The sequence below is a fragment of the Sinocyclocheilus anshuiensis genome, unplaced genomic scaffold (assembly GCF_001515605.1).
Source record: "Sinocyclocheilus anshuiensis isolate Anshui unplaced genomic scaffold, SAMN03320099.WGS_v1.1 scaffold1568, whole genome shotgun sequence".
Lineage (NCBI taxonomy): Eukaryota > Metazoa > Chordata > Actinopteri > Cypriniformes > Cyprinidae > Sinocyclocheilus > Sinocyclocheilus anshuiensis.
Window position 1 is genome coordinate 239,948 of NW_015554307.1, and position 10,922 is coordinate 250,869.

Below are 10,922 nucleotides of genomic sequence, written 5' to 3' on the forward strand. Positions count from 1 at the left end.
TTTAAACACATCGTTCTGTTACATGTTCTTACAACACTTCAGCCGAATATTAATTATAAATGTTAAATAAATGTGTTCATTACCTGTCTAGCGATGTGCATTTATATTGAAATATACAAATTATGTTGAAAAAAACGGTTTGTCTTTTCAAATCTTCTATAGCGTGTCATTGTATTTATCGAGTTGGCTCGTGTGATTTATGTTTTACGCTGCAGAAATGTGACGTTATTTCCAGTAAGGGAGCATAGTGAGCTCCGATGCTCCCTAGTTTTTGCGGTGCATTGTGGGACTTTTCAGGCAGCGAACGTTCCAGTGCACTGGAAGGATTTCGCGATTGAGACAGCCCTTAAAATGGCCGACTCCCTGATCAGTGCCCTTACTACTGAACAAGGGAGCTGATTGAGATGCACCCAATGAATATCCATTTTTCATACTGTACGTACATTATAATTTTGTGATGCCTAAATTCGCTTAGCATTTTACAGTACACTATTTAGTGCTTCATTATTTTAAATGTATTTAGAAGAATTGGATGACTTTTTAAATTTTGGGCATAAAAATAGTTCAATCATGACAACTCTCGGAACATTTTAGCATGGTGATGGATATGACAATTTTGATGTATTTGGTCTTGGCGGAACAGAAATTTATTGGCACAATTTTATGATTTTTGATTTCAGTTCATCCCAAATTTTAATTTTAAGGCTGAACAGTCGACACAAAGGTCTCCAACATTTTAACCTATTAAACATGTTGTACTTTTAATATGTATTTTAAGTCAATTTAAAGGCTATTGTTCACTTAGCCTACATCTATTTTTATTACCACAAAAATGTATTATTAATTATAATATTTTATTATTAGTAGACCAGAACACGTGGACATGTTGTCATTCTTACACTATAATACTGAACTTTGATTTCAGTGATTTGGACTATGAGATGGACACTTGCTTCTTGCACTCTATGTTGCACTTTACTTTTGCTTTAAAAAAGGATTTCATAGAAATTTGGATTTAATTTGGAGTTTCACTACTGAAGTCCTCTGTTCATTTTTTTCATCATGCTGGAGATGTCTGTTTAAATCTGTTGTTTACACATTTCTAAGAGTACTTTTAATACTTAAAATTTTTAATAATAATACAATTTTAATACTTGATTCTAGTGGACTCTAAACATTGCATTTATTTAATGTGAAAACCCAACTGTTGGGGTTAATTGAAACAGATTTTTCCCCTTTGTAGTTGCACTCACAGCTGTAATGAACAGAAGCCCAGAACATGTGGATATATTGACATTAAGAACATGCTGACTTTCTCAGATTTTTGTAATTATTTCATTTTTATTAGGTTTGTTTACATTTTTACTCTTTTAGTTTTACATTTAGTCAATGGCTTGTTTACATTTATACGTTTTTTATGGTACACTACTGAATGGCAAAGTTGCAAGTTTAATAAAATGTTCTTTAAAATTGTTGATTTTTTTTTGTGGGAAATTAATCGTTTAGATTAATCGATAATTTAGTCGATAGATTCATCGAAATAAAAATTGTCGTTAGTGGCAGCCCTACTTTTATGCCTCACAGTCTCGTTTTAATTGATGTCAAATTTGATACAGCATCTTCCTTGATTAAGGTCCATAAACGCAAATTCTTCTCACTTTTGCTTGTACTTTCACATCCTGACAGCAATCGCAAACTCAGTCTACATGTGCTTTTTAAATACTTGAAAAACATTGTTTACGCAGGCACAGATAGCTGTACAAACAAAGCTCTCTCAATGGCTCGACTCGCAACCCACAAGCTTCAGAGCATGCCACTTCTGTACACGGGGTTGCCGTGGTTACCAGTCCTCCAAGCGGCTCAGTCAAGGAAAGACAATGCCGTCGCACCGAGAACAAACCTGGCCAAACCACCACTAGACAGGAAGCCGAGGTAGAATCAGAGCACTTGAACGTGGAAATGGAAGCTACGGACTGAACTCTGAGAGGAAATGCACATCTGAGGTGCCGTTCGAACTCTAAACACACTGACTGGCACACTGTACCTGTGTTTGTCTGTCTTTTTGAAGCAAATCTCTCAGTGGACACACAGACAGTCATCACACAAGTTATCTGCCATGTTTATATGCTACTTTAGCATACTATATACTCTACTGTATCATACTATATATTTATGATTTGCTGTTATACATCGGCTGGCCCCGACTTATAGCACTTGTACATTTGTGTGGAAGTTGTGTGCGTGTGCATGAACATGGAACACTGATGTGGTTGTCTCATCTCACCACAATCTCCGTAGAGTGTTTGGATATACCAAGAAAAGGCCTTTAAAGGAATATTCCTGGTTCAAAATCAGATCAGTTTTTTGACAGCATCTTTGGCTCGGTGCCAGTTTCCACAGTCAGTAATTTTGGCTCGACCCATAGTAATGCTCTTCAAATGGAAGTCTATGGGGCAAGGCAAATTTATGGACAGAAAAGTGCAGATTGTATTTGTCTAAATAATCCTTGTGAGACTTTTCTAGGAGCAGAACTTCTGGTAATTCCTGAGGGTGGATTTGTCTCTGTGTAAACAGACCTTTTCTGGTATACTTGTGCTTATCTTACAAAAGTTACAAAGTTTATAGACTTCACACAGTTAAGAGATAAAAGATTGGATATGGAATTTCAGTTGTAATTTGTTTTAACTATGTTTTATTTATTATAAGAAATATATTATTATTATTATTATGGATGACAGTCTACCATATTATTATTTTTTGATTGTATCAGTCAACTGCAGACAAAATTAGATATTACGTTGTACACTGTAATGTTGCGATGCCTAAATTCAATTCATTGATTGCAAATGAACAGCAAATTTTAGTGTTTTATTTGTGATTTATTTAGATTTTTCTTTCAATTTATTTACAACAGAATAGAATTTTTATATTTGATCAATTATTGTCCATAACAAAGATATAATTATTGGCTTATTCGTATCGGCCACTTTTTATATACCAGTGCATCTCCAATAATAATAATGCTTATTATTATGATTATCATGCATAATGTTTAAATCCTGTGGATCTATGAGTTTTTGATGTTGATCAATTAAAATGAGGCTGTGAGGCATACAATTACAGTATGTTTAATAGGTTGAAATGTTGTTTTGACTGTTCAGCCTTAAAATGAAACTTTGAGATGAACTGAGATCAAAAATTATAAAATTGTGGCTGATACAATAAGCTAATAATAAAAAAAAATGTAACATTAAAATTTCATCCAATTTTGTCTAATTACATTTTTCTTTTTAAATTAAACACTAAAAACTGAATATTGTGCTGTAAAATGCTACAAGTGAATTTAGGCATCACAGAATTATAATGTACAGTATGAAAATGAATATTCATTTTAAAATGTTTTAAAATTTTTAGTTAATAGTTTTTAAACATTAATTTTAAGTGAGTGTTAGATGACACTCACAATTAATTATGTTGTAAACATAATTTTCTACATATTGTGTGTGACTATTGTGGTCCATTGCCTTGTCTCAGTTAGAAATGAGTCAAAATAATTGAATGTGGTAATTGACAGAATGCTAAAATTGCTGTAGATAGCATTCATCTTGTATTGAACCTGGAATATTTCTGTGCCTGTGCCGTGAACACTTCTCGACAGAGTGTAACGCCTTGCCAAACTCAGCCTCTGATAACGGATGAGCATTCAGTGAAGTGTGTGGGCTTTGATTGGTAGAAAATTGCACAGGCTCCATTATCCAGAAGCAGCATTATCTCTGTAACTTGAGTCAAATTATGGAAGTTCTCTCTTCACTACGGTTTCCTGATATTATGAGGTGAAATTATGTGTCTCTTCGCAAATGAGAGTTCATAATCAAAAACAGATTTACACGTGATGTTCCTATTGCAAAAATTTGCATCCTTGAGTGAGCAGGGACAGCACTTACAAGTGATTGTGTATCTGTGCACAAGGTGTGCCATTCATTTTTAATGCTTAATCTCAAAGTTATTTTTATGGACTATTGTGTTCAACTCAAAAAGTTTAGGAGAACTTAAAGGACATGTTATGTTTCAGTATTGTATACCTCTGTTTGGATTAAAATTTTCAGTTTCTACAAGCTGCCATGCAGCTGTCCTGAACAGTGCTGCTAGTTTAGGGACATTTATGTCAAGACAACAGTGAGTTTTTATGACAGCCGTGGTCATCACGACACATCGCTGGTCTCAGCCCAGGGACTCATCGCACGGCTCGGCCGATCAAAGCTGTTGCCCTGAACTCACCCCAGCATCTGTCAGAAGCAGCAACTCGACTCCTGAAATTACATGTATGTCAAAGTTCGGGAGGTCGTCCATCTTTATAAACTCTCAGAGCAAAACAACTCTTGCTGCATGGCTTGTAGATACACCACAGTCACATTTGTTTTTTTGTTTCTAAACCGAAGCTGCCAAATGATTTAATGTCAGTGTTTCAGCTGTCAGGAAGGCCGTGCAGACCAAGAAGCACTCAGGCGCTCAGTAGACACCAAGATGCTTTATGTGAGATTTTTAAGAACACGCTGAATGTTCAGAAGAGAGTTTATTGTATGTTAAGATGTGTATTATATGATGTACATTGACATTTCAGGTATGACATAATGGAGCACATTTCATTCTGTATGTAATCTAAGACAATATTAGCTTGATTTTGACTCAGTGAGTGACTCAGGTGCTGATGTATCCATGGGAATCATGGGAATGCATTAGCTCTTCGAGAAAGTGATTACCAGTGGATTTATAGCTAGAATGGATGTCTATTGGTATTTTACTTTAGTAATATATCAAATTTATTCTTAATTTAGTGAAAACTATGTTATGTTTCTTTAGGAGCCCATTTTTTAACAAAGTTGACGTAAAACATTCAAGTTCATCAATATCTGTGCTGCTGCCTGTCTTTATTATGAGTAGGGCATGTAATTTGGGCAGTGCAGTTTCCTATGTGTTGTGTTTAGAGTACAACCTGGTAAAGTTTACTTTACTTATTACATTATTTAAAAAGAGACTTGTTGCTTTCTCCAGATTTCAGTGTGGTTATGCCTAGAGTCAATAAACTTTTATGGATGTAATCATGCTATATTTTTTGCATTTTTTATGGATTTCTTTTTTATGTGCTTGATATTTACACTTAAATGAGGCTCGAATTTTGAGGCTGGTGAATCCTATAAGTTTATATTCTAACTGGAGAAAGCTATCTTTTAGTATTCCCATTCATCAATGGCAGTTTCTCAGCTGCCATTTCCAACGTGGATGTTGCCATCTTTGGCTTAAAGGTGAGTGCCTGACCATAAACAATCGCCTGAGAGCTCGGCAGCCTGTCGAGCAATGAGTAAGGGCACCTTTCTCCAATGGGTGGTTAAAATAGATGCCCGTGTACATATCCTAGAAAGCTGTTCTTTTTTTCTTTCAGAAGCTTGCTGGTTTCCAGGCTATTCAGTGAAGGTAATGGACTCAGCTTACAAAAATGAATGGAGATGAACTGTTGGGTTTGTTCTGAGTCTTGGGGTGACAATGGGTTTCCTTTCTTTGGGCAGTTCAGAAGGGAAAATCTGATTTTCTAATCGGCATTAGTCTAATCGGCAAACCAAGTTAGGCTGCTCATACTCAAATCTCACTAATTTTCTATTATTACCAACAAATTTGTGTTCACAATAAATGAGTACAAAAGACTTTAAAGAAACTCACAAGCTGCAAAAGAAATTTTTAGCCGTAAAATATTTTATTTATGCTTTTCCGTCTTAGCTACTCATTTGCATTGATTCATTTGTAGAATTATGTCAACAGTATTCATTTTACAAACTCAAGGCTATTTATTTTTATATAACCCAGAAATAGTTAACTACTACATATAAAATTATATATTATGAAATACTGTATATGATGAAATACATGCCAGCCTAGTTACTGCTACTGATAACAAGATTTTTTTTTTACAAGATTTCTGTTCAACTACTGTATTTGCAGTCACTTTAATTTATATTGGTATTCTAATGACACTATATTATCTGTGTTGAGTAATCTAGATTTCCATGCATGGCCTGAGTTGTCAGATATATGTGTGACTGCAGTTTTGTTTATCATTGCTCACTAAAAATCTCGTCATCCTCCCTCCTTTGGTTCATCTGCATCCCACACAAACTCAATGATCTTGATACTTGTCCTTGCCCACTTTGACTTCCCATGCACCCTTCCAAATCAATGGTCTAATTTGGCTTTCTCGCTCAGCGTCTGTGAGTGTAGCCTCCTTTCACAGTCTGTATCCAACATTCATGGCAGCTGTCTCTCTGTCATAAGACATTATGACTGTCACCTTTGATCCTCACGCAGTGCCAAATAGTAAAATCTTGTCCAAATTTGTCCTTATCTAGATTACTTTCCCATTTGTTTGTCTGTCCTTTCTTTACGCCTTTCAAGATGCAATGACCAGAGTGTGCAGTGGTCTGAAATTCCATCCTTAGTTCTGTCCTTTTCTACAGTGTCCTTAGAGGATCTATGCCATTTCTCAGGACAACGTCTTTATGACAAGTCATCTATCAATGTCATGACTTTCTCTACCCTATTCATAGTGACCTAGTTTCAGGAGCTCCTTACTGCTTGCTGTAAAAAACTTAACAGAATTATACCCCCACTAAGGTCTTCTATATCTGGGTAAATAGAAATCCTGTTTTCCCTGCCACTTTATAATTAATGGATCCATGACAAAAAGATAACCCCTGTCCTTCAACTCTCTCTGCCCCATGACAGCCATCTGTTTGTCTGTGTGTATGTGGGATGGTGTTTGTAATCGACTTTTAGGTCTCCGGAGGGTCTTGAAGAGTCATTATGGCACACCGAATCCCACACAAGGGTCCTGGTAGTTTACACACTTCTCTCCAGGCATCATATTCCGTGTCGTACTCCAGCACATTTGTTGTACACACCTCCTGTCCTTCCTGCCATTTTCTCCCTCCGAACATAAGCACACGTCTGCTCCCTGTTGCGGTCAAACCATAGCAGAAGCGGTCATTCAGTAGGGGCTTTAGACGGGTCCACAGGTCTTGCTCAGGACTGTAGCGTTCAATGTCACAGAAGGGCTCATACATTCCCAAAAAGGTGTAAATTCTTCCCCTCACTGTTGCCATCTGGTGGCCAAATCTGGCAATGGACATGTTAGAACGTCTCTGCCAGGCATACCCTTTAACGGCATTCAGAAACAGCACTTCTTTGCTACTCTCTGGGTTGTTGACGTGGATGCCGCCTGAGATGTAGATTCCTGTTCCAATAGTGGCGCAGGCATGCCCATAAACTGAATACAGTAGGGATACGCCACTGCGCCAGCACCCTTCCCTCATATTGTACCTTTCCACAGATGACAAAACAGGCTCACCCCTCTGGCCCCGTCCACCGATAGCAAATATAACACTTTCCACCACACAGCAGGCAAACTGTGCCCTCTTCTGCAAGAGTGGCTCCATCTCCTCCCACTGCTCAAACCGTGGGTCATAGCGCCACACCTGGTCAGTCACAGTCATCACAGCACTCTTCTCGTTGTCCTCATCCACATGCACCACCTCACCACCTAGTACGAAAAGGAAGTTCCCAACAACACATACTCCCTGGTGCTGTAGCTTATTTGGCAGGGATGTCGAGAGCGGCTGGAATTTCTTACTGCGAGGTTCGTAGGTTAGGATCTGATTCTGGGGCCTGTTTGCCTCTGGTCCTCCTCCCACCAGAAGAATCTTGCTCTTTGTGACTCTTAGGCTGGTGTGGACACTTTGTAGTAGAGGCTGGAGGGGACCCTGAAGGTGGTAGTTAAGTGCTTTCTGCACTACACTGCGGATGAAGGGTGTACATAGAGCAGGTTTAAGTGCACTGAGTTGAGACAGCTCTTTAGGTGGAATCAAACCAAATCGGATCCGACTGAGCAATGCATTACTTTGCAAGGCAGATTGTGGGTTGCACTCTAGCCAATCCAAAACCAGCTGCAGAAGGTCTATCTCCTTCACTCCCGGCATCTCCTCAGCTACGAGCACCTCTTGCAGAGAACCAATGTTTACCTCCATTAGCTCAGCCTTGTATTCCTCAGATGTAAGTATTCTGCACATGTTACTGCCAATAAAAGAGTTGCTGTCATCGAATGCTTCAGAAAGGCCGTAGCGAGCTGCTATGTTCGCAAAAAAGCAGCAGTTGTCAGGAGCAATGCTTTCGGAGATGTACCGAGTGCAAAGATCCACAGCATGGGTGATCTGTAGATAGCAGGCAGCCTGTAGTGTGACCTCCAAAGTGGAGGGTGACAGTGAGATCCATGAGGTGTAGATGAAGTCCAGTATTTGCTCCAGGCCCAGAGATGACAAGGCTGGCAAGCTGATAGTACGGGCACCGGATTCCAGAGTGTAGTCCTGAAACACGGACCAAAAGTAGTCGCTGGAACAGGCTAACAAACTGCGATGAGCAGGGAACTCCACACCTTCTGCCTCCAAAACAACATCACACATTCGACCCTCCAGACGCAAGCTCTGGTACCGAGACAAAACACCTTCTCCATGACTGTTGCTGAGCATCAGGTAGTAATTCATCACTAGGAGAGGAAGGGAGAGAGATAAGGGAGTCCAGGGAATTTAGGACTGAATGAAAGTAAGACAAAGCACAAAAGGAAGAGGAAAGAAAGAGAAGGTTAAGTCGACTTCCTCCTGCAAAAGTTGTCGAGATTAAAGAAGACAGAAGAAAATAAAAAGGTCAGTACACCATCCGCGTCTGTTGGGATGTGGTCCATGACTTCTGCTGGCATCAAATGCGTAAGTGCAAAGGGGAGGGTCAACCATTTCTCCTCCACCCAGTGGGCAGACAAACCTTTTGCCTCAACAAGATGTGCCTCAGAGGCATGTGTTTTCTACCAGATCTCTAGAAGGGAGGGCAGACATTTTGGGGCCACGGGGGGTAAACACAACTTCGAGCTAGTTGCCCTTTCCATTTAGCTAGATGGGAACACAGAGCAGGAGGGATCAGGCTGGGGGTTTATTATGATATGCAGATCTGAGGTCATCTCTTGATAAATAAGGGAGTTAGTCAGCACTGTGGATTTCTGTCTGTTGCCACCAGAAGTCATATCTCACCAAGGTGACAGGAATAGAAACTCAGTTGATCAGAGGGACAGTCAGGACACAGTCTATAGCCAGAAAAGAGAAATGAGAATGAGAATCTTGCCTAGAGGACAATGAGAACGACTGGAAGATTATTCAGTCAGGAAGACACAAAGACAAATAAATAAAGATTGTTTACAATCACTGAAGAGTGAGGTTGATTTATAGACTTGTAGTGTGTAAGTGTGATTCACAGAGAAAAGGACACATCCCAACCTCGTGAACATCATACCCTTCATCCTCCCTGAATAGCTGCTGGCTCAGAGCTGGGATAGGGCAGCATCAGGCTAGATTGTGGGGAGGGGGTATTAAACATAAGAGCGAGGGGTGATTATGATAGAGCTTTTGGTTACATTCTCACACCCTCTGCTCATGATCGCACTGGTTTCTCCACTGTTTAGAGCATTTGCAATACAACACATCTACGAGGTAATTGGTAACTGGAGATACTTGTGAATGCATTCGCACTCAAGTGCAACTGCAACGGGTCATGATGAATCATAGAGGGGCGTGCTTGTGTGTGTGCTACTTGTGTCTCAAGGAAGTGATTTTGTAGACTCACTGTTTGTACTGCCAAATCCTGTGCTCACCTTACAACCCCTTTGGATTCTCGCTTTAAAACAAGTAATTGGCCTTTTAGGGACCTTTACATGTCTTTCCACTCAAGCTCATTGTGCATCGGTGGATATATTTAAACGCACATTACAATTCGTCAACAAAACCAGACTCCACTTCATTGCATGCATGCTTGAATATCTTTTGCAGGATCATGCACTCTTCTGTCACTACAAAATCTATATTTACTATTTATGATGAACAATTTCACATCTGATGGGTGCATTTAATTGCAGATACAACTGATTTATGTGTTCAGTCACTTTCAGACTCTCTGGTCTCCCTGTTTTGACCCATCAGTCCAGAATGCTGTCAGACCTGAGTGGCGTTCTAAATATAACAGTGTCTGTTCTTCCTGTTATGGGTTTTGTTTGGCTCTGGTGGTCATGGTGAACTATTTTGATATTATCTGGTGTACTTAAGGCTTACAGGTGAGAAATTCCTTTGAATTAACACACACATTTTATAGATATACAATCTGAAATGTATAATGGAACGCATATGGTAGCAGAGAAGACAACTGTATCAAGAAATCGATGGAAGTTTAGGAATTCTGAGCTTCTCGATTAAAAGGTTTTAGAACTACAGGCTCACTCTGCATTGCATTGTGGGTAATAAGGGAATTATGAAGGCTTTGTTGATTAGTTAGACAGCTGCTCACTCTCTCTGTGTTCCAGGCACCACTGCCAGATGCTTAATCCAAAACAAATTCCATTCCAATTTCACATGATTGATAGGTCCTTTTATATCAATGTACTCACAGTCTCTCATTCTCTCAACCATGAGGTGCACCCTGGGAAGCTTTTCCAACAGGTTTGAATGTATTTCAATGTACACTGGACACTTGTTGGTTGCTTGTCTTTCATTTCATGATCCAATTCACAGCATACATTGTTTCAAAGCAGCCTTACAGAAAATAGAGCCTTACAAATGAAAGAATGTAGACAATTTATCTGAATTATATATGCATGTGTTTCCCAGCTCTCAATGCAGACTGACACTAAGGAGCAATACATGACATGATCTTTAATAAGGACACTTTCACTCAAAGGTCATGACACCTGCTGCTAGTAAACTAGATCATAGAGCAGTACAGACACATATGATGTGATTTACAAGTGAGGAGACAAGCAGCTTTACACTGTTAAACTGATCCCA

The 10,922-nt window shown here is 39.2% G+C and overlaps 2 protein-coding genes across 3 annotated transcripts in view; one reads left to right on the forward strand and one right to left on the reverse strand.

Moving 5' to 3' along the window:
• The window catches only part of LOC107671348 (connector enhancer of kinase suppressor of ras 2-like), a 106,030-nt gene that overhangs the window by 91,514 nt on the left and 3,594 nt on the right, over positions 1–10,922 (forward strand). The gene's annotated exons all lie outside the window — the stretch shown is intronic.
• On the reverse strand, positions 6,660–8,585 carry LOC107671349 (kelch-like protein 34). The gene has a single exon (XM_016464246.1). It carries the CDS (start codon positions 8,583–8,585, stop codon positions 6,822–6,824), a length of 1,764 nt encoding a protein of 587 aa, XP_016319732.1. The 3' UTR covers positions 6,660–6,821.